Here is a 24,290-nt window from a genome sequence, read left to right as displayed (position 1 = left end):
CCAGGGCCTTCCTCGTGCCCCTCGGTAGCCTTCCCTCTCACCCTCCCGAGCCACCGCTTTCTCCGGGATCCACTGATCTGCCTCCGTCACTACAGATTACTTTGCACTTTCTAGAGCTTCATGTCAATGGTGTCACACAGGATGCATCCTTCTCCAACTTTGCTCATGGAGCGCGAGTATTTTCATGCCTTCCTGTTGTGCGCAGCAGCCGTCTGTCCCCGTCGGTGCCAGTCGTCTCCCAGGGAACAGCGGTCCTCCGCTTCATTTGTCAGGTCATCTGTTGGTGGACGTTTGGGTTATTTACAGGTGATGGCGGTGAGAAGTAAAGCCACTATGAACATAGACACACGAGCCTTTACATGGACATAGGCTTTCTGTTTTCTCATGTGCATATGTAGGAATACAGCGGCTGGATCACATTGTGGATACATGCTTAACTTTTTAAGAAACTGCAGACAGTTTTCTGAAGTGTTTGTTACAGGGAACAAGGTGTCTACCTTCCCCCCATAAGTGTGCTGGTGCTCCCATTCCTGGTCACAGTGGTCAGGGAGGTCCCGTGTGATTAGAGAATGAATGAGTGGAAGTAACAGTAAGGGTGAGCTGGGAAGGGGAGGTGGTAGTTAGGAAGGTGCTGGGAAATGAGACTTGGGGAGGTGGCGCATAGTGGGACCGTGATGCTTGAGTGGCTACGGTGGAGTGGACAAGCTCTTTGGAGGCAAAGCTGTCAAGGAACTGAGAGCTGAAGAGTGTTAGATGATTCATCCCTGTGGACGCTGAAATCGTCAAGATCCGTGGTAGGAGCACGGTGGTCAGCCAAGTGAGCGAGGGGAAGTGACCAGGAGGCGGTAGGTGGCTGCAATAAGGAGGAACAGAGGGAAAATAATCCGGCGACATATGCCGGGGGATTGGATTCACGTATTCAGTTTCTAAGTTATGAACAGATTTTAGATAGAAGACCATCTGTAAAACCTTGAGTAATAGAACATCATCTGATAGGAATTCAACTGCCTGAGCGAGTACCTCTGGGACTGGGCTACTGATGATCGAGTAGGTAATCGTAACTGCTGGTGATGTTACACATCACATATGGGGTGCAGAGGGTGTGGGAGACTCTGCACTAAGCTCCTAACATTTACGGCTCACTGTAGTGTGCCCCCACAATGTTGACACTGTTATCCCCATTTTGTAACAGGTGAAAGTTGGAGAAAAATAAAAGAGCTAGAACATTCCCAGTACCTTTTAGACACCTGTAGCGGCCCTCCAGTTGCCCTGTCCACCACCTTCCCAGCGGGGGAACCACTGGAGTGGTATTTGTCCTTGTCATCCCTTGTTTTGGTTTCTGGTTTACTCATATTGGCTTGTGCATGGTTTTGTGAGGTTCTGAGCGACATAAAAATGTCCTCCTGCACCGATTGTCTCTGCAGCTTTTCTTGGTTTGCTGCTGAGTCACTTCTTGCTTCAGAAGTGGACCAGCATTTGTGTTGATCCGTGTGCTGTGTGAGTACTGTACGGTGAGCCTCTCGTCTAAAGTGTTCATTGTGGAGGGATGCCGCAAGTTATTGGGCCATTCTGCTCGTGTATAATCCCACATTCTATTGTGAAGAATGCTCTGGGTGTCTCTGAGCATACACAGGTGAGAAGAGTTTCTCCCCGGGAGGTGCCAGACCTTTTAAAAAATTCTTTTGCCATTTGGGAATGACAGAAAGGAGCAAAAGAGACACCAGCCCATCTGGGCTTGGGGGTCACAGAGGGAACAGTGTCATTGGGTCCCTTTACTGAGGCTTCAGGTTTGGGAGTCTTTGCTTTACATCAGGGAGATCATTACTTGTGGGGTCCCTGTTCTTCCCAGGGTGACTCTCCGTAGGGCCTACCCTTGCTTTGGATCATCTCTGTGGCTCCCTAGGGACGCATTAGAACTGCAACACAGAAAACAAGGCCGCCGCAGGGAACTCGGGCTGAACTCAGAGGAACTGTATCTCCTCGAATGCCTGTTTTTGTGAGGTCTGTTGGACCTTCTCACCTTATAAATCACCGTCATCTCCTCTAGTTCTGTTTAATCAGTAACTATTTATTGAGCGTCTTGGGTGTCAGGCGCTATGTGGAATCTGGTAATACCAGGACCAAGAAAAACCCGTTTTCCTGAGTCCACTAAATGAGCTCTTGGTGCAACAAATGGTTACATTCAAGTTATCAAAACGGGGTCAGCCCTAGCTTGGGCCCGTTGCTCCTAGGCTCCAAGATCTCCCCGAACCCCACCCTCTCAGATCTACCCACTGGGGTACCTTCAGTCAGAAGTAAGGAGGTGGACCCTGCCGCAAGCGTGAAGCACTGAAACTATCCCTCACACATTGTTCTTTAACAAACGTGTGTGTCGGAAGCTTGGCTAGCAATGATGGTACAACAGTGAGCGAGTAGACACTTGCTGTGACTCTGTGCAGCCTGTAACAGGTGAAGCGGACTTTGACCCGATTTGTATTTAAAGTCACTTTATTTAAATAAAATATCAGATCATGATAAGTACCGTGAAAAAAAAGTGCATGAAATAGTGGGAACAAATTATAAGGGGCGCCTGGTAGCTCGGTGGGTTAACCATCTGATTCTTGACTTGGGCTCGGGTCAGTATCTCAGGGTGTGAGATGGAGCCCTGTGTCTGCTTAAGACTCTCTCTCCCCCTCTGGCCCTCCCCTTGCTCTCTCTCTTGCTCTTTCTCTTGCTCTCCAATAAATTAATTAATTGAATTTTAAAAAGAGAAAGAGAGAACAAATGATAAGGGATTTGACCTACCCTGGAAGGGAAGAGAAGCAGAGTGAACTTCCTAGGCACTGTGATGTTTGAGTTGGAATCTGGAGAATAAATTAGAGTTAACAGGCAAAGAAAGGCAGACAGAGGGGGAGGGTTCTTGCAGAATGTCCAGCAAGGTCAAAGTCAGGAAACCTCAAATTCATTATCACTAACCTCAAGCTGACCCACAGGTCTTCTCAGCAGAGAACAAAATCGTTCCCTAACAACGGCTTCACTCTCTCCCTCTCCTCAACCATTGTATTCTTTCGCACTCAAATTTGCGATATCTTTCCCATTCTCACTCTCAGCTGATTATCTTGTGCCCTGTTTCTTGGAGGAAACAGAAAAAATCAGAAGAGAACTCACCCCAGCTCCCGACATCATATCTACCCCCTCCCCGCGTCTGCAGGTACATGGCTATCCCTGAAGGAACGGATCCAGCGCCTACCGAAGCCAGCGCCCCTCTCGTGCACTGGAACCCAAATCCTCTCATCTGACTTTATAAAGAGCATCTTATAAGCCAGTCTCCTCTCTCTACGAATCACTCCAATCCGCTTAAAAACCTGTAATTACTCCCATCTTTTAAAGAAAAAAAGTCGCTTCTTGACTTCAGTTCTCCGTCCACATTCATTTCCCTTCCCTGTACCTCACGTCATGCCTCAAGAGTTGCCTAGACTTGCAGTTTCCAGTGTAGCGCCTTCCGTTCTCTCTCTCTGGAGCCCGCTGCCCTGAGGCTTCTGCACTCATCCCTTCAGCCAGCTTGGTCTCGTTAAGGTCACCAATGAACTCACTAGCACCAGACGTTGACTCTCACCTTTATTTCTTGCAATGGCTTTGCGACAGTTAACAGTTGTCCAGTCACCTCCTTGAAACACTGTCTTCACTCAGCTATTGTCAAGCTCTGTAGGCTTTCTTCGACCCACTGGGTTTTCCTCACTGTTTGTTCTGCTGGTTCCTCCTCTTCTGCATTGCCTTTGAATCTGGAGCACCCTAAGTGCCGTGCTAGAACCGTCTCTTCTCTCTTGTTTCCACATGGTGGTCTCCCTCATCCTTCCTTCCCAAGGTTTTGAATACAAAGGACACCTTCATCCCGGGCTCACCTCTCACATCCTGACTTCTGCATCAGACGGACTGCTCTGCCTCTCCACCTGGCTCTCTTGTAGGCCTCCCAAGTTGAACATGCCTGTTGCTGAACCCCTCCTCTTCCTCCACCAAATCTAGTCCCCCCACGGTTTTCCCATTTCAGGCAACAGAGCTCCATCCTCCTAGTTTTCCTCCCACTGAGGCCTTCTGTGGCCGCCATATTTAAATTTCCAGCTGAACCTCTTCCTAGCATCCCCTTTCTCTGCCTCGCGTTTCTCTTCATCACCTGCTTCCTTCTCGTGTTCTCTATGTTTTTAAATTTATTTTATTAACCGACTCTCTTTTGGAATGTATTATCCCTGAGGGCATGTGCTTTGTTCACCCATGAATTCCCATTGCTAGGACAATGTCTCTCACATAATAAAAATGCAGTGAATATTTGTTGAATAGTGAGTCTTGAAGCAGTAGAAATACGGAGTAGAGAACCTGTCAAGAGACCTAATGAAGGCCAGTCTGGCTAGAGGAGCCTTAAGTGCCAGAGTCCGGGAAGAAAAGGACAGATTCCAAAGACCGAGAAAGAAGGCCGGGGAGGCTGAAGTAAGGAGTGAGGCAGGAGAGTATTGTTTAGCAATGTCTTGAAGAGTGGGACACAGGATAAATAAGTTTGGATCGGTTTGAAAGAGTCAAAGTTTCAGAGCAGGCAGATCTGGGAAAGAGAAGTCTAGGCAGGTCTCCATGGCAGTGAGCCCTTCCGCAGTCAAAGAGCAACCTTAGGGACCTTCGGAATGAGAGGGCTAGCAAAAGCAACGAGTGCAAAAGAGTTCTAAAGATGAATCGGATTATTTCTGCTCAAAAGAGCAGATTAACCTCATATTTCTCCAAATAAGCCAAGCTCTTCTCCTATACACATCGCTGTATTTGGTGATTATTTAGCTCCTGCAACAAAACACGTTCACAGTGCTGAGGAGGGAGGGAAGAGAGTTCAGCACGAGGTTTGCCAAGTTGACGCTGCTCTCAAGGAGCTCTCGCTTCTCCCGCATTTAGATTCCTGATCCCCATCGCATTCCAGCAGACCAACCGCCCTGTACCAGTTGTGTATTCGCTCAATACTGAATTTCAGCTCTGCAATAATGAGAAGGTGTTCCTGATGGACCCCAATACATCTGATATGTCCCTAGCAGAAATGGATTACAAAGGGGCCTTCTCTAAAGGTAAGTTGTTATATGTTAATAATAAAAAGGTAAGTTGTTTCGTTCCCCTACAGAACGAGACTCTGGCTAGACTTCAGATGCTTTAGGACAAGTCTCTGGACTAGCATCTCTGCTCCTGGGCTTTCAGGCAATGCTCCAGTGAAGTTTCCCCTGGGCTTGGTTCCAGGACAGCCAAGGTTTAGTCAAGGAACAGAACCATATCCTTCCTTTATGTTGTATCGAAAGAAGGTCACATATTTGGTACTGTAATGACTGGCAGTGTGGTACTATGGAAGAACCCTGGTCTGAATGGTGGAAGACTGGGGTTTCCAACCAGATTCGAACACACTGTCTGACTTTGGGTAATTTGCTTTCTCTCTCAGTTACTTGGAGAGAGATTGCAACATGACCCCTCCCTCCCTACCTGCTGCAGGGTCGCCAAATGTCCGTGTACACTCCTCCTGCTTTCTCCACTGGAAAGGGTTCCTCTGCCCTCTCCTCGCCCCAAACTGGTTTCCTTGATGTTTCAAAAGGATGGCCCTCTCTTTCCTTCAGGTCTCTACTTCACTGTTAACTGCCTCAAAGAGGCTTTCCCTGACCACACCAGATAACTGAATGTACGCCTCCATATTTTTCACTTTCATAGAACACTATTCATTTTTATAGTGCTTCTAACCATTATTAATACTGTGTAATATATATTACGTATTTCTTTACTTGTTTATTACATATTTCTTTACTTGTTGCTACCACCAGACTGAGTTCCATGGGTAGGGACTGTGATCAGATATCAGATTTGCACACCAGACCACCAGTGCCTAGGTTCTCAATAAATATTGACTGAATAAATGAATGAGTTATCTGCCTTTCTTCCCTCAATGGCCCCTTCTGCCTTTTTTCTTCCTTTAATCTTCTCCTCATATCCGGGGTTTTTCTGTCATCCGAAAGACACGCTCAGGTGTGTCTGCCCATAACAGAAAAAACAACGCATCCTCAGACCTCACTCCCCTTCAAACTCAGTCTGTTTTCTCCTTTTCCTTTCTCTGAGGAACTTCCAAGAGTGGGCGGTGAGCCCACACAGTCTCTGTGGCCCTTCATCTCCGTCCGTCTGTTGCAGGCTGGGAGTCTCCCACCACACGCCGCTCAGAACCCGATTTTGTCAATGACATCAAACCTATGGATCTTGACACTTATGTCCTGTTGGGTTTCCTTTGACCAACAGCCTCACCTGACGCCCTCTTGCTTCTCTGGCCACTTGTCATGCTGTTGCCCTGGGTCTTTGTTCTCTGCCACATCCCTGTGATTGTCCCCAGGTTCCATGCATGGCTCCTTCTGGTCTTACTTCGCTCCTACCTCTGGTCATACCCATGGCTTGGCCCATCCACTTCTCCTGAACTCCCTGTTCTCTACTCCTCCGCGGCCATTCCTTAAGAGTTGACCTTGCCCTGATGTCTCCAAACTTAATTTCTACATTTCCATATGTGGGTCTGGAACTACCAAGCCGCTTCAGACGGGTGTCTTTCAGACACCTAGAACGTCTAGAACAGGGCTTACCTCCTTCCTACCATACCCGCTGCTGCACTGACTACAGTGTCACACTCTAGGTGCCCCAGGCAGAAGCCTCTCCGTATCGCCCCCTCTCCATGCCTCTCACCTACCATTAAGATCAGTGACACTCATTTCTTGAGCTCATCCCATGCTCCGCAGCTGTAAGTTAGACACCTGTCTCTCGCAGAGCGTTAGCATAGCCCCCAGCCCAATCTCTGTGACTCTAGTCTCTTCGTGTTTCCTCCACTCTCCATGTTTCTGAAGCCCCTGTGTGTTGATTTTACACCCCTGCTTAAAACCTTCCACGGGTCCCCGCTTCTTAACACCCCAGGCCAGGCTCCGCAGCGCCCCTAGCCTGTCTTCCCAGGGGTCTCTCCTGCCGGAGCCTCTAGCCATCCTCCTCTCTAGTCATACTGACCTCGTCAGTGCCACGAAGAAAACCCTCTACACGACAGATTTCTGCTCAATTCTCAGCTCCCATGGCCAGATAGGAAACCTCGGACACGTTCTTTAAAATGAAGATAATAATTGAACCTGCCTTGGGCTCTTGGGAAGAATAAATGAAATAGTACAAGGAAAGAAACTGGAAGTAAAGAAAGCGCCGCAGCGGATACTAAGGAGACAGCAGCAGCACTAGACTCGTGGCCTGCCGCTTTCGGTCTTTCGAGCCTGGACTTCCTCTGGCATGGAGTGCTCTCCCCAGTCTCCTGCCCCAAATGCTCAATGCCCCCGACCCACGTTTGAGAAAACTGGTCAGACAGTACCTCCTCTTTCATCCCTCCCATGCCTCTCCCCTGCAGATGTCTCGGCTCAGCTCTCTGCTCGGGCGACACTGTGAACCTTCCTCACTGTGGCTCCTGGCAGTACAGTGTTGGGATAACAGTGGGTTTTCGAGCCCAAGTCCCTTGACTTTGAACCCCGTCCCCAACACGTACTAGTTTTGTGACTTTCAAGAAGTCACTTAACCTCAGTGCCTCAACTTCCTCATCTGTAAACCTGTGAGCACTACGTGAGTTTCTTATATGGGAGGAACTTAGCACAGTGCCTAGCAAATAGTAGGAGTTGGATGAATATTAGCTGCGCTATGTTTAGCAACGGGTTAGGTTTTCTTTCTGTTCCCTCAGCTCATCTGACTCACCTCCGTGTCCCGTCTGCACAGCAGAGCCCGTGGCACACCTTAAATGCTCGATTAATGTCTAGGGAAGAAAAGAAGCTAGAAATGAACGAATGAGTATTTTAAGGGCACATGGAACCATCAAGCTCTTCGTAGAAAGGCCCTAAGGGAGTGTGTTAAATCCTTCCTACCCTTGACATTTCCTTCTCTTTAATCTTAAAGTATGACCCAATTAATGCCTCTCAATCTTTCCAGGTCAAATCCTTTATGGCCGAGTACTTTGGAATCCAGAGCAAAACCTTAATTCGGCTTACAAACTGCAGCTGGAGAAGGTCTATCTTTGTACCGGGAAGGACGGTCACGTGCCTTTCTTTGACCCCACGGGGACAATCTACAACGAAGGGCCACAGTATGGATGCATCCAGCCGAACAAACACCTGAAACACAGGTTTCTGCTGCTGGTACGCTAACCGTTAGTGTGGCGTGGCTGACCCCTGAGCTGGTTCCTCAGCTGGGCGTTCTGCCCCAAGCAGGTGGAACCGCACTCTTGCTGTGTTCTCGGTATGCACAGTGCTCCTGTTTCTCTCTGATCAGCTAAGTGCGAGGACGGATTACCAGACGTGGTGGTTACAGTGGGCAACAAGACAAGCTACTATTATTATTAACGTCCCAGGAAAAGGAAAGTCACGGCCAGTGTTTCTCAGAGTATGGACCCTGAATATCCCTGATTCTAGTTCAGGGAGTCCACAAGGTCAAAGCTACTTTCATAATAATATAATGATGCTGGTTTTTTTTTTTTTCCACTCTAATCCCCTCGTGAGTGTAGAGAGTATGAAAGGTTTATTGATATGGTTTCAAATTCCACATTGTAACTAATCTTTTTAAATACCACCTACCGAGTTTGATTTGGTATCAGAGAATATCCACGATTATCTGAACAAGGTATGAAATCATTTCTCCCCTTTACAAATACACATCCTTGTGAGGCCAGATTTTCTTTATATATTTCAGTCAAACTAACATATCACAACTGAGTCAATAGAGAAGTTATGAGAATCTAGTTCTTTTCCAGAGATTTGCAAAAGTGCAAAACAATGTCAGCTCTCTTTGAGGAGGTGGGGGCGAATATAGGTATTTGTTTTTTAAAAATGTTACTTATGTTAACATGTAGTGGGTTTTTCATTGCCACTTTAAAATGAACTAGAAGATAAGTATTTGCTAATTTTTCCGTGTTAATTTTAATGGAGTAAATATTGATAGTTATAAATCCTGTAAACAAAAGACTTTTGGGGTCCTTGATTTTTAAGTGTGTGAGGGGTCCTGAGACCAAATGGCTTGAGAATTATTTGTCTCGGCTCTCCCGCTCTTGGAGCTTCGAGCTCACAGCTGCCTCCAAGCGCCCTTCCTTGAAGGGAGCGGTGGGTGCCCCGAGGCAGTGGTTGATCCAAGGAAAGGGCTTCTGTAGCAGGAATTCCCCTGACCCAACCGGAGGCGGGAGTGGAGAGTACATGTCTCCTCCCAGGGACGGCCACCTGCCAGGGCAGTGGTTCCATCTCTCTAAACCTTCCATTTCTTGTCTCTCAAATTCTAGGACCGCAGTCAGCCCGAAGTAACGGATAAGTACTTCCACGATGTGCCCTTTGAGGCCCACTTTGCCTCCGAGTTGCCTGATTTCCATGTGGTCAGTAGCATGCCAGGTGTGGACGGATTCACTCTGAAAGTCGACGCGCTCTATAAGGTAAGTGTGGTGAGAAGAGTAGGCGCGTGAGGCCAAGGCTTGAAAAGCTACAGAAAGGGAAAAGACAGGATCTCTGGACTATTAGTCTCTTTTTATGGCATTCTTGCTGGTGGGTCTTTTTTATGGGTATTAAGCTTATCATTCAGTCCCAATTTTTAAAAAATTTTTGTTTATTTATTTGAGAGAGAAAGAGAGAGAGAGAGAGCCTGAGACTCCCTGCTGAGTGCACAGCCAGATGCGGGGCTCTGTCTCACGACCCTGAGATCATGACCTTGAGCCCAAACCAAGAGTTGAGCTTAACTGAGTCTGCCACCCAGGCGCCCCGTTCACCCCAGATTTTCATCATCTATCCCAGGCGACCACAGCAATGATAAAATTCTTTAATTTGCTTACAGGCACTTGTCATTGTGCGTATCGGGGTGCCTGTGGTACTCCGGTTTTTCTTAAAATCTTCTGTGTTGCCTGCCTTTTTGGCTCAATGCTGCACCAGCTGATTTTCACAGGCTTGTGGAAAACATTTAACGAAGTCATAAACACAGTACAGCAATTTAGAATGACAAGAATTACTAATATTTGATAAGCAAAAATACTCTAAATCCAGCAATAAATATGAACTTGCAAAATCTATTCCACTTTTTCCTGTCTTCAAGTAGTAACCCTTGGAGTGAGCTTGGAGTTCAGAACTATTCCCATTTCTCAGAAGTTAGTTCCAAACCGCGGAGGGTTTCAGTGGGGACAGGAAATGGCAGTCCAGTCCTTGATGATTTAACGGCTCAGGGCGTGACCCGGGAAGTGTTCAGAGTTAGGAAACTTTGTCCCGGGTCTGCATATTACGCACAGAATAGGTATTTAGTGGATATTTGTTGACCGACTAGTTTAGCTGAAGTTCATCAGTAAATAGTAAGTCAGCATAACAAACAATCGAAGGTCACGGGGAGTAAACGTGGGTATTAATCCTATTACTTGGCTGCTATCAGTAAAGACTGACAAGCCCAAGAATGTACTTAGCTAAAGGGACCACGAAAGATCAATTCTTAGGGGTGGTCCTTACACAGATAGGGCAACAGACAAGGATGTGGACAGCTGGCCCAAGATGATCCCAGTTTGGAAGTAAAATAGAACTTACAGTATTTGGTTCCCTTCTGGGCCAGGAGACACCAGCCACTGCTCATGCTTCCGCGGAGACCATTTACCAAGGCTGGTGGTCATTCCATTTCCTTCCTTAAGAAGTGGCCGTGGGCAGCGGTGACCTGGGCGCTTTGTCTCTCTGTCCCCTCCCGCAGGTGGAAGCAGGACACCAGTGGTACCTGCAGGTGATCTACATCATCGGCCCCGACACCATCTCAGGGCCCCGCGTGCAGCGCTCTCTCACGGCGCCTCTGAGGCGTGACCGAAGGGACCTGGTGGACCCCAGCGGCCGCCTGAGCCTCGACGACTCCCTCATCTACGACAACGAAGGGGACCAAGTCAAGAACGGCACCAACATGAAGTCCCTGCACCTCGACATGCAGGAGCCGGTGGCGGCTGCGTCTCTGTCCCCGACCGGGGCGTCCATCGGCAGCGCCCTCGCTGCCATCATGCTCCTCCTTCTGGTGCTTTCGGTGGCTTGCTTCCTCACCAGGAAGTGCCAGGAGCAGAGGAAGAAGCCGCCCTCGGAGGACTTTCTGGAGGAGTACCCTCTGAACACCAAGGTGGACGTGTCCCAGAGGAGCCCGGACAGGCCGGAGAAGAACTGGAGCAGACAGTACTGCACGGTGCGGAACGTGCACAGCCCGGGCACCGCTGAGGGCGCGTCTGCGTTCAAGGGCGCGTCTGCGTTCAAGGGCGCGCAGCTGAAAAAGCTGAATCTGGAGGTCAGGGTTCACAACAACCTGCAGGACGGCACGGAGGTGTAGCCGAGGAGACGGATCCCGTGTGTATTTTTTTCTAAAATCATTTTTATAAAAACGGGGGTCAAATACTGGTATTTTTATAATCTTGCAGTTTAAAAAGGGAAAACTATCGCTTTGAGTGGCGGAAGGCACACATCACACGCATCAACTCACAACTGAGCTACCTCACGGGACAAAGAACCACCGAGACCCCAGAGTTCGGGAGCAGAGTTCCTTGGGGAGACCTCGTGCAGGCCGCTGCGGACGGCGCCTTCGGCACAGCTGGGTGTAGCGCGCTCTCAGGGCTGGCGGGGGCAGACCTTTCCTCTGGCTGCTGGGGCTGGGGAACTGGGACCGGGTCAGGTGCAGCGCAGGTCTCGGGGCAGGGGAGGGGGGCCATCCGCTTCCTAGACCGCCTCCAGCTTGCTCGTCCTGGGGCTTCCCCTGGGCCCCGAGCCGAGCGCAGTGTTTGGATTGCTGACACTCTGATTTCATTCAGAATCCTGCGAACCAGCACCACCGACACCTTCGCTAATTGTATCCTCCTGACAGCTCTGCACACTGTGGCCTCTAACTGTCCCTCGCACTTCCAGAGCCTTTCTGCCTGGGGGCTTCAAAGGGCCCTGCATGAGAGCCCTGTGCCACAGCTTTCAGGAGAAATCACACAGCTCCCAGTCCCCAGAGGTCTGGCACAGCGGACCCCCCTTACAGAAGGGCAGACTGAAACCTGCCGAGAGGAGGGGCCTGACCAGCGCCTCGAACACATGAGTGATGCACGGCGCCCTCGGCCCGGGGGACGTCCTCGTGCCCCGCTGGCCTACACTGCACCAAGGACGTGTGAGGACACCCTCCCCAACAGACAAGGCTGCAAAACAAGAGACGTGCGCCTGGCCCGTCCATTCCGTGTGGCCGTGGATGCCTCCGAATCCCACCTCCGTGTCCCGCTGCCCCAGGCTGTGCCCCGTCCAGTAGCTGGCGAACCTGCGTCCTCGACTAGCTGCGAGTTCTGTAGTTTGCAAGGGTTTCAGAAAAGCAAGTGATTCATTCAGATAAAGCAAATTAGGAGAAATCCCAGCTCAGAGTGAAATCTGCATTAACAGTCACCAGCTGGGACTCATAACGGACCACGTCCCAGCGCTCGCGGCCGACGAGGGCGCCAGGTCCCGGGACTTCTCTTTGGAGGGGTCTTTTCTGGTAGCTCAGGCACTTACTGTTTGACCACATTAGCACGTGACAAGGCCATAAACACATGGCTTTAAAACAATTTAGTGTGCATAAGCTTCAGGATTTTGCGCGTCGTGGGCACACAGCTTGCCTTTGTGTTTCTCATTTTGGTTTTGGCCGACTGGCAAAAGCACAAGCATGTGCGTCGTGTTGTTTTGAAATGAAGGCACAATTTCATTCCTGGGGCGTAAAAGTCACACTCTCTCCCCGGCGCACGACGCACCGTATCCACTGAGCAGAGCACAGGGCAGCACACCGCGTCTGGCTTGTATTAGCATGACCCCGGCTCTTTGAGAACATTCCACACCACAAACACCGGTTCTAGAAAGCCAGAAAGAACGAGCCACGAACAGTTTTCAGCATCTGATGGACCTTGTGAGCCGTGCCTCTGGTTCCTGGGCAGTGCCTCGCACTCCGGAAGTATCCGGCGGGTGAGCAAGTGAATGGTGTCTTGGGCGAGTTGAGGGGGAATCCATTCAGGAAGGGAGGTGAGAGATGGTGGTGGCCAGATCGCACGGGCAGATAGCAAAAACAAAACAAAAAACCCCAAACCGTCTCTTCTGCTTGGCTCATGAGTTAACCTCGTTGGAACAAAGAAGCACCACGTGACATGGGCACGGGTCCCGCAGGGTCTCCGGACAATGGAACAGAGAAGCTCTCAGGACGTATCAGCAGACGTGGAAACTGTGAATCAGCCTCCGGAGCAGGACAGCCTGACTCAGCAGTCTGAGGTGACTGAGGTCTTCAGGAGAGGCTAGAACAGGGTGAGCCCTGACTGGTCACGTGCTCCTGGACACCAGCGTGGGCAGTGTGGGGCAGACCTTGTGGACCGGCCTCGGGAGTATCCAGACTTGGTGTCTCACAGCTGGAGAGCTCATCAGCCTGGTGGGGAATCTCCTGCAGAACGATCTAGAAGGTTGACACTAATCCTTCCAGGACACCAAACCTGTCATCTGCGGAGCAGCTTTCGCGTTGGCCTGTTATTTTTCAGTGTCCCCACTTGCCCGAAGGCTTCCACACTGAACACTTCCTGCGCCCTCGCCTTGGCTCCAATACCCTTGCTCATCCCTCCCCTCCCGCTGGGGAGGACACGTGCACGGGGGAGCGCGGACCCGCGCAGAGTGAAGCCACCGCGGGGAGAGATGGAGACGGAGACCCCCAGGTGCCCTCGGCAGCCTCCAGGACCCGGTCGTGAGCGGCAAGGACGATCTCCTGGGCGGACCATGAGCCCGAGAGCTGTCTGGGCGGATGAAAGCCTGCGACTGTCCCCGCCGCGCCCCCCTCCTGCTCGTCCCCCGACTCCGTGGACTTGTCCGGGCGCTAGGACTTCTCCAGGGACGCGCACTTACTAAGTAGGGAGTGTTGAGACTGTGACGCTGAGATTTACTGCTTTGCTACAGCTTCTCGCTTTGTTTTCTGTTTCACAGTAGGAATCCGATACTTTGGTCACGGACGCGAGACTCTGTTTCAGTCAAAGCCCTGCCTTCAGTTTCTCTGACCTGCTCACTGATGCCTCGTGGGCGTTTTTACTGATTTTCTGTACCGTGCCGTTCTGGGAGGAGGAACGAGGAGCCCTCGGGGCTTGCGATGGGCTCTCCCACGCTGGCTGCGAGCGTTGAGAGGGAGAAGGGTCTGCGCCTTGTTTCTGCCTCGCTGGCCTCTAGTGGTCCCCTGGCCGCCTGGACGCCGCCCGCAGACTCCGCGGCGGGGTGTGGAGTTCGTGTCGGGACGTGCGTGCACAGTCTTAGGACATTCGGTGTCTGTGTCCTGTAGGTGTTCGTTGTTCTTGGATACGACACACGTGCTCAGACTGAGTGAAACATTTGTGGTGCTGTCAACCTGGGTTCTTGACTCAAATGATCTTTGTATTTCTAATACTGATTTGTGTGTTACGAATTTCTGGTTTCTCCAATAGCATATGCCACTATATAAATTTGTATTAATAAAGGACCGTCTGGCTGCATTTTTTTTGCCATGTTCTTTTTAGATCATTCATCCCATTCATATAAGACATCGCCTTTGAGGTGGGAAAATCATTCCAAAATTTGAGGCAAAGTTCTTTGGAAAAAACCTGCCGGAAGGGGCTGAATCCAAGACACACGTGGACTGAGCTATGAGTCAGATGAAGAAGAAACTACAGTTCCAGATCATCATGGCTCATCTTCTGCGGTCACGTGAAACCCCAGTAGGAAGTGAAATAACTCAAATCTCTGTACACCATACAATAGGATGATTATTTATGCTGTATTTATTACCATCAGACCCTCTGAGGATCCTTGATATAGTGTGAAAATGGCTGGTCCTTTCACGCACTCACAAAAATTTGTGACACGTCCCTAACTCACCTGGAGAGGTGACCAAGGCTCAGATAAGTTGATTGGCGTGTGAAGGGACAATGGCAGAGTGAGAGCAACTGAGCCCCCAAAGTCTCAGCATTCTGCGAGTCGAGGCATGTGTGCATGTCCTCCCTGGGGAGCTGCCTTATATTAAAAAAAAAAAAATAGTGCCAACGACAGTGACCAGCAGAGCTCTGTTTCACCCCCCCCCCTTTTAAAATTTATTTTCAGAGTAACAGTATTCACTGTTTTTGCACCACACCCAGTGCTCCATGCAATCCGTGCCCTCCCTAATACCCACCACCTGGTTCCCCCAACCTCCCACCCCCCGCCCCTTCAAAACCCTCAGATTGTTTTTCAGAGTCCATAGTCTCTCATGGTTCACCTCCCCTTCCAATTTCCCCCAACTCCCTTCTCCTCTCTAACTCCCCATGTCCTCCATGCTATTTGTTATGCTCCACAATGAAGTAAAACCATATGATAATTGACTCTCTCTGCTTGACTTATCTCACTCAGCATAATCTCTTCCAGTCCCGTCCATGTTGCGACAAAAGTTGGGTATTCGTCCTTTCTGATGGAGGCATCATACTCCATAGTGTATATGGACCACATCTTCCTTATCCATTCGTCCGTTGAAGTGCATCTTGGTTCTTTCCACAGTTTGGCTACCGTGGCCATTGCTGCTATGAATATTGGGGTGCAGATGGCCCTTCTTTTCACAACATCTGTATCTTTGGGGTAAACACCCAGGAGTGCGATCTGCAAGCTCAGCGAGACTTGAGAAAGCGCATTTTCATAAAGTATGCAGAAAGGAGACCACAGCCCTGCCTGGGATCTCCGCAGATACTACTGGGACTTGGTATAAACTTCCCTTCCTGCTGGTTTCCTGTGATTGTCCCTTGCCTAACAGCCAAGCTCTCAGTCCCAGAGCACATTTCTCTCCAGCCCCTAGAGAAGCTGTATCAGGAACCAAACTCCGAATCATTAGGGTTTAGGATTGACTATGAAAATGCTTCCAGAGACCTGAAATTTCACAGGCATCAAATTTAGAAAACTTGGGGGTGAGGGGCAGAAAAAGAGTTCTCACGGAGATTTTGCAACTCCTCACCAACCGTGGTTTGGAAGAAACATTGTGGGAACAGGAGAGGGAGATGAATACTGAGAATATCTCACGAGGTTCAGCACCATAGAATTGTTGATGTTATTGGCCAAAAGTAGTCCAGAATTAGTTGTTTTATGTGTCTCAGCCTAATATTAAAATGCCATGATTGTGTAATAGAGACTCTGGCCCCAAATGAGCCTGAGAGAATTCTAACTAGAGCCCTCGAGAATGGTGTCCTGAGTGTCGCCGGTAGCCCAGGCTGCTCCCCAGTAAAACATGGGGCACTTCCAGCAATTGAGAGCAATGACTCCCTTGCGCATCCTGCCTCATGCCGTCCTCAGGACAGCCCTAGCAGAGACTCATACGTCGTTGTCCCGGATAGTTTTCTCTGAAAGTTCCAGATGAAAACCAGGATTTCAAGTTTTGGCCACAAGACATTCTCGGGCACAAACTGGTGTTTAAATATGGTCCAAAGCCCCTATAGCTTGGATTTAATGCTTGTCATGAAAAATGTGGTCACTTGATCTATACAATAAGATAGATCCAGGCTGGATCTATCTTTCTAAAACAAACAAAAATAAAAGCTAAGGGTTTTAGCTCTGGCTCACCTTGGTTTAAGGCCACCAAGTTCCAAGACGAGTTAGTTATGAAAGCTTACGAGAATCCCACTCTGGGAGAGCTTTCATAAATTGCTAAAAACCAGTTTCAAGATGTCTCCCTTATATATCCCTCACTGAGGAATGTGTCCAGAATGAACCAGTGCTCGGTACCAGTGACTCCCCAAAGAGTCCTTCTGTCTCCCCACCAGTCCTCTGCCCTGATTGTGCTCTAGGAAACTGACTTTCCAGACATGATTCTCCAAGGCTCCCTTGCCCCTTGGCTTCTGGTTGGGATTGGCCAAATGGAGACACTGTGTCTATCCTTCCTCCCTACTCCCCACTGCCTTGCCTCATGTGTGGCTCTGGTTGGTTCCCTCCAGGGCCACAGCCCCTCTTCCACAGTCCAGTTCTCAAAAAGTTGATAACAGCAACCCTCTCTTGTCTACAGGCGTGAAGTTAGTAATGATTTCATCCTGTTCCTGGCCGTAGAACCTTCACCATCAGTGTGGATTCCTTTAACTTAACCTGCCTACACACTGTAAATAGCCCCTTTTCATTTTTTTTTTAAAGATTGTATTTATTTATTTGAAAGAGAGAGCCGGTGAGAGAGACGGAGCATGAGCAGGGGGAGGGGCAGAGGGAGAAGCCGGCTCTCCACTGAGCAGGGAGCCCGACGCAGGAAGTGATCCAGGACCCTGGGATGTGATCTGGGCCAAAGGCAGAGATTTAACAACTGAGCCACCTGGGTACCCCAGGATTGCATTTGTTTAATATAATGTTTAATAATGGCTGTGTTTGGTTGCAAAATTCCTAAAAATGTAGCAATTCGTTTTTGCATGTCACGCCAGGCTCCGCACACCACTGTAAGAGCAAACATTTAACACCTACAACCACTCGGTCAACTAAATCCGCTTTTATTAGTTTTCGCCCCCCAGGCTAGCCTCGATTTTAAATATACCTCAGTAACGTTGATCTAAAATCTTATGCTTGACTCCCAAATGGTTCTATTTAGAGAGAGACAAGGTGATACAGGAAAAATTAGTGCTTCTAAAACTATAAGGGAGTTCCCTGTATTCAGAACAATGCAAATATCATCAAATAATCTTTTCTGGGTTCTTTTTCTGAATGACTACAAACCTGGTTTCTGAGATCTCAGTATTTATCATTATTATCATTCAACACTTCCTTCTGAGAAAACTCACGCTTTGAGGGAAAAAAATATTAGCTTTATAGTCATGCCGTAGGGTGATGATTCTGGTCTAAAAGATGGTACCTGGCCGTTGTTGCAAGGAGAACAATTCAAGCAATCGTTAGACCGAGTTTTGTTTCCAAGTTACCAGCTCGAAACCAACGAGGTTAAACCCTGACCCTGCAACAGCACAAATCAATCCTACAATACCACCACCTACTGCTCATTTCCCTCTGGATGTAAGCCCAGCCCTGTTGCTTCCTGCTTGTGCGGGACACAACTTGTGCACATTCCCCAAGCCCTCTGAGCCTGTCTCTGTGTTTGCAAAATACGGCTAATCCCACCGAATCGAAACTGGTTAGTAAGCGTGAAATAAGACCATGTCCACAAAGGCATTGCTCAATGTCTGGCATAAATAATAGCTTCTCGATAAAGAACCACCTCCCGCCACTATGCTGGCCCCAGAATTTTCCAGATGAGTTGATACTTTCTAGTGTCTTGCAGCAACCTCTGAGAGGGAGTCAGAGTTCCAGGCAGAAGGAAAGGCAGGGCGCCACCCCATCTCTCTCGGAAGGAACCTCATCATCCCTTCAGATTTGTGACTCTGGCGGGCTCCCTGTCTGGCTCCTTAAGCAAGGCTCTTTCTCTGCTTCTTCCAAATTCAGCTCCTCTTCCCTTTAAGGAAGGATGATCTCTGAAACCAGTGGTCCTCAAGCTCTAGGCCGCATCCAGATCACCTGGAGGGCTGATTCAAACAGGAGGTCTGGGGTAGGTCTGAGGGAATTTGACCTTCTAATGGGTCCCCATGCCCCAGCCCAAAGAAGCACTGTTCAAGACCTTCCTGCGCCCCAGCAGCCCCTGTCGCCATTAAAGGCAGTGTGTATTATCTTGCGGAAAGACTAGAAAAAATGAGTTTATGTTGTTGTAGATAAACCGAACCAAAAGTTTACAGGCATCTAAATGACAGTGGCCTTGTTCTAATCCTTTCCTTCAAGCTAATCTTTTCACTAAAACTTTGCTCAAGACAATAGCAGTGGTTGTACGGCAAACCTGAGCTGTGGTTGAGAGATACGGGGCACACTAAAAATGAAGAAGAAAGTAAGAATTCTTTCAAATGATAATGTTAAAATTATTCAGATTGCGTTGCCTGATTCCCTGACTGTCCCAAACTTTTAGTGTCCTTTTTCTTCTAAAGCCACAAGTTTTTCCCCCGGGTTTTAGCATTACATACAACAAATTATAAAGCATCCTGAATTACTGACTTTAGCTTCCCAGGAGTTGGTCTTGACCTCAATTAGATTATAAACTCATTGATATCTGAACTATGTCACATTTCCTTTTAGTCTTACATAGTGTTATGCCTTATAGGTAGTTTGCAGTTGATAGATATTTACCAATGACTTTTAATTAAAATAAATCCACATGTCTGTGTTGATGAAAAATCAATAAATTAATTGAGGAAAGTAAGGTACAAAAGTATAAAAATATACTGCTTTTGTGTGAGAAAAGGAAGAAATAAGAGCAGGTGTTCATTTGGCTGGATTTTACTTAAAACAATGAAAGAATATACAAGCAACTAAAGAAAGGAAGGGCTTACCTGAAGGGGGCAGCAGCGAGCAGCAGGGATGAGGTGGGGGGGTGGGGAGGGGTGGGGTTGTTAAGATCCACTGATGGATGTCTTTTTAGAAGTAAAAAAAAAAAAAAAAAAAATTAACCATGTAACCATCTTAAGAAAGTTTTATTAACTGAGGAAGTTCAACTATTCCTTTTCTCTTAAATTTTCTTAACAATGACCAGATTTATTCAATTACTGTTTGGCTCTGATAGGAAGATCTAACTGCACTGCATGGAGGGTAGTACGAAAGGGCACCCAGTGGAGGTCATGCCCAAAGGAGTGCTGAATCTGCTTCTACTGCTGTTGTGACAGATTAGCACAAATACTAGTGGCTTAAAATGACACAAGTTTATTCCCTTAACTCTTCTAGAGATCAGAAGTCCAAAATGGGTCTCACTAGGCTGAAATCACAGTAGTGGCAGGTTGCATCCGATCTAGAGTCTTCGAGTGAGAATCCATCTCCTTGTCTTACCCAACGCCTAGGGGCCCCCTGCATTCCTGGGATCAGCACTCCCTGTAATCTTCAGAGCCAGCAACGACCAGTCGAGCCTTTCTCACTCAGCCATTTCTCTGCTCAGCCTCTGTTCCCCTCTTCCCCAATAAGGACCCTTGTGACTACACTTGACCCGCCTAGATATTCCAGGATAAGCTCTTTATATTAAGGTCAGATGATTAGCAACCTTAATTCCATCTGCAACCATGGTTCCCCCCCGCCATGTAACATAACATATTGACAGTTGCCCAGGATTATTTGGGGCCATTCTTTTGCCTACTGTCCAGATCCATCAGAATTTGAACAAAATTTTGAACCACAGAAATCAGAAGACCCAAACCATGCGCCCCTCTCCTACTGTTGCGTGCCAACCAACAGTTTGCCCATGGGTCTCTCTTTTGTTGGATGATTTGTTTCCAGAAAAGGGAGGGACCCATAAAAGGCAGTTAATCTATATTTCTTCCCCTGTCAACTGAGCTAACAAGGGGGCATGAATCATGGCAGTTTCTGTCGTTAGAGAATGTGACTGTAACTGTGGGAGCTTTTGAACATAAAAGGACAGTTTCACCTAGATTACCTGCTAGTACTTCCCCTCCCCCTCATTCTCACGGAAGCCCCGTGGGTCAACCTCTCGGCATCGTGTGTAAATTTATCACCGTCGTGATTAAGATGAGCTTCGGAGCAGGCTGACTGGGTGTGACGCTTAAAGGCACTGGACAGTTTATGCAACTCTAAGAAATAGTACGTCCTGGGACCCACCCCATTTGATTGAGGTGAAAGTAAAGGGAGGTGGTGTGTACAACACATTCAGATTTGCGCCTGGCATATAGCTGGTACTTTCAAAAATGAGCTCTGTTGTCAGTTATTTTGTTGTTTCAAAGACCAAAATAATATTTAATAGTTTATGGCTTGAGCTCTTTTTCCTCGGAAGGTCTTATTTCCATGGCTAACCCTATCCTGAGATGTTGAGACCTTCGTGTCCAGACCTGAATATTGGATGTAGGAGCCTCTCCAGCCATCCTTGTTCTATCTGACAACGTTTGGCCATGTCGGGAGCTCCCTACGCCGCCTCCGCCGCTCTCTGTGTACTGCAATAGGACTGGCCATCCTGTTCGTCCCATAGGATGTCATGGTGCAAGCAAGGGTCTGAGAAGTGCTCGTGTAGTTGAGTGTGCGCTCTTGCACACGGACAGTGCTGGAACAGCTTCCTCCAGGTGGCTGTTGCCCTTTTAGCCTGGGCTCAGAATGAACACACGAAGCAGCCCAGCCATCCTGCTGCTCCGGGAGAACAAATGACTTCTTTTCACCCCCTGAATTTCGGGATGGTTTGTTAGACCGCGCTATGGTGGCAGTAGCTGATACATTTGCCCATCCTCTCAAAATGTTTCCCAGTATCGTCCCGTTTAAAGATTCTTTGAAATTGCCTAATCTGCAGCCTATTCATAACTTCCAGTAACCACCAGGTCCCTGCACCAAGCATTCAAGTGTTTCCTCTTTTTTCTTTCTTTACTTGATTTTCAAGTGATAATGTCATCAACCCACATGCCTCTGAACAAGAAACTGTACAATAATGTTCCTTGCGGAATTATTCATAGTAGAAAAATACTGAAACAATGTAATGTCCATCATCACAAGAAGGATGCATAAACCATGACGTAGTCATAAAACGAAATACAATGCAGCCTTTACAATGACCATAGCTGCTAGAGTAGCTAGCACTGGACAGAAAGAGCTGGTCGAAGGATATACATCACGACATCATTTATTTAAAGTTTTAAGATCTGAAAAACAGTGTTATGTAATATTTATGGCTGTGTAGAAATTTGAAAACAAGTATAACAACATGCACAAAAATCATGACACTGAATTTATTGTTGGGTTATCTCTGGAAAAAGAGGGAGGCAAATCGATCCAAAAGAGCACAAACGAAACATCAGTGGTATCCATTTGTCTTTTCAAATATCTTGAAAACATTCTAAATGAACAAAACACAATGTTTAAGGTTTGATAAAGCTGGGTGACAAGTATGTGGGTAGTCAGTATTATTATAATATCATTTATTCTTGTTGGTATCTTTGAAAATATTTCACAAGTAAAAATTTTATGTAGCAACTTAAAAAAAAAAAAGATTTTAGTTATTTGAGAGTGTGAGAGAGAGAGAGAACATGAAAAGGGGGAGGGTCAGAGGGAGAAGCAGACCTCCTGCTGAGGAGGGAGCCTGATGCGAGACTCGATCCCGGGACTTTTGGATCATGACCTGAACCAAACACAGTTGCTTAACCAACTGAGCCCCCCAGGCACCTTATGTAGTAACTTTTAAAGAAGAGACTGTGGGAGTTGTGAGCTGCTTGCTGTGGTCTGAATTTTGTGTCCACCCAAAATGTATCAAAATCCTACCCCCTAAAGCTATGGGATTCAGAGGTGGGGCCTTTGGGATGATTAGGTCGGAAGGGCAGAGCCGTCAAGAATGGGATGTGTGCCCTCCTTATAGAGGCCCCAGAGAGAGCTCTCTTGCCCTTGAGGCCACGTGAGGCACAGCAAGAAGACAACTGTCTTGGTACCAGGAAGGGCGCCCTCTCAGGAAACCTGCTGGAGCCTTGATCTTGGACTTCCCAGCCTCGGGAACTGTGAGGAGAGAGTGTTTTGTTGTCTATAAGCACCCAGTCTATGGGAGCCTGTTAGGGTAGCCTGAAGGGACTAGGGCACGGCTCTTCTTGACTGTTCCCACAGTCGGTTGTTTCCAGAGTTCTTGGTTGTGGTCTAACTTGGACTCTTGGGCAAATCCTGGAACGGGCTTGACCCTAGAGCGGCACCTGCTTCTCTCTGGGAAGAAGTCCAGGTTCCATCCTGACCTCCATCTTTTGCGTTTGCCCTCAGCCGTCCTGCGCTTTCAGCGGCTTCCACGAACCAGAAAGGCAAGACAAGGGACCGTGCAATGCCAGTTGCCACAGCCCAAGCAGCCACAGTCGCCCCAATTCCACCTCTAACGGTCACTTTGGAAGTCCCAGTGGCAGAGACTCTAGAGTGCGCCCACGGGATTTTAATTTTCTCTCCTCTCTTCCGCTTCCTTGCTCATGGAACCTGCATCTCTATCTTTTTAGAGGCCGACTGAGACCTCAGTCTCCCCCAACACCTGCAGTCCTTCCTGATGCTGCTCCCTGATGCCCCCGGACCTGAAGTCATTCAAGATCCAGCCCTGCTGGGGAGAAGGTACCTAAGGGCTGAGGCCAGTGCTGAGTCCCACTTATGACACCTTTTCCTCCAGGAGCTTTGGACCCATCACTTTCTAATTTTGTTTCGTCTGCACAAACTCGGAGGAAGCGAGCGCTCCCGGAGCTGGAGATGGACGGGGGAGCGCGGTCGGGTCCTAGGTCCGCGGCCTCGCACGCAGGATCGCACCCGGCAAGCGGCGGCAAGCGTCTCCGTTCTCGGCGCGTCCTTCCAGACGCAGCTGCTCCCGAGTCCCCGGGTCCGAGCCGGGCTTCAGTTTCCAGCCTCCCTCCTCTGGTCCGTTGTTCCGGAGCCTACGCGCCGCTCCGCCGCACCATCTCCCCGAGCCCGCGGTTCGAGTCCCGGGACCGGCGGGTCCCCAAGCTCAGCCGCGGAGCCGCAGGACGCCCGGGGTGACCGTCTGGGTCCGCCCCGTGTCCCTGCGTGACTTCGCTGAGGTCACTTAACCCCGCGGTCGGGTTCGTCCGGTGTGACCCGTGGCGCACCGCGCACCGGGACCCCCGGCCTCCACGCGCCCGCTCACCCTCGGTCGCCATCGCCAAGCCCCCGCCGTGCCGGCAGCTGGTTCTGCTCACGCGGGAAGCGAAGGGGGAACAGGCCGAGTGGGAAAGTCTGGAGCCCTCGCTTAGCCGCCGGCGCTCGTGACGGAGGAGCGGACCCCCGAGCCCGACGCCCCCAGCTCCCTCCGCGGGTCACGCGAGCACCGCAGCCTCGGGCCCCACCGCGGAGAAGCGGATCTGCGGGCGCCCGGGCCGGAGCTGACTCACTTCTGCGTCCGCCGGGAGGACGCGTCTAAGCAGTCGGAGAAGCGGGGGACAGGAGGGGGCGGGCCGGGGGTCTGAGGCTGTGCGGTTCCCCCTCGTCCGCGGAGGCGGGTCTCGCAGCCCCGGGGACGTTCCCGGAGGCCGCTCTCGACACCGCGCAAGCCGCGGCCGCCCCAGCAGGACGCGCGGGCCGGGCCAGAGGCCGCCGAGCCGCGGGCGCAGAAGGCCTGCGGCGGGTCGGAACGGAGCGCGAGCCGACCCGTGAGCGCGGACAGAGCGTTCCCGCTGGACGCAGCGGGGGGCGCGGGGCGCGGGGCGCGGGGCGGGCGCGGCCGGCCTTTCTCGGGCGTCGGCGCGGGGCGGGTGCGGCGGGAGGCCGCGGGCGGGAAGGGGCGGGAAGGGGCGGGGCGGA

At 49.6% G+C, this 24,290-nt stretch overlaps 1 protein-coding gene across 3 annotated transcripts in view; it reads left to right on the top strand.

The window, feature by feature from the left end:
- The window catches only part of FRAS1 (Fraser extracellular matrix complex subunit 1), a 409,111-nt gene extending 394,599 nt beyond the window's left edge, over positions 1–14,512 (top strand). For all 3 annotated transcript variants that reach the window (XM_059156621.1, XM_059156705.1, XM_059156534.1), the window contains 4 exons: positions 4,909–5,075; positions 7,972–8,177; positions 9,308–9,454; positions 10,738–14,512. In XM_059156621.1, coding sequence (XP_059012604.1) covers positions 4,909–5,075; positions 7,972–8,177; positions 9,308–9,454; positions 10,738–11,349 — 1,132 coding nt within the window. In that variant the 3' untranslated portion in view covers positions 11,350–14,512. The remainder of the gene's footprint in view (positions 1–4,908; positions 5,076–7,971; positions 8,178–9,307; positions 9,455–10,737) is intronic.
- The last annotated feature ends 9,778 nt before the right edge of the window (positions 14,513–24,290 follow it).

Source organism: Mustela lutreola, chromosome 1 (assembly GCF_030435805.1).
Source record: "Mustela lutreola isolate mMusLut2 chromosome 1, mMusLut2.pri, whole genome shotgun sequence".
NCBI lineage: Eukaryota > Metazoa > Chordata > Mammalia > Carnivora > Mustelidae > Mustela > Mustela lutreola.
The sequence above is the reverse complement of the archived record's forward strand: the minus strand, read 5'-3'. Positions and strand labels throughout refer to the sequence as shown.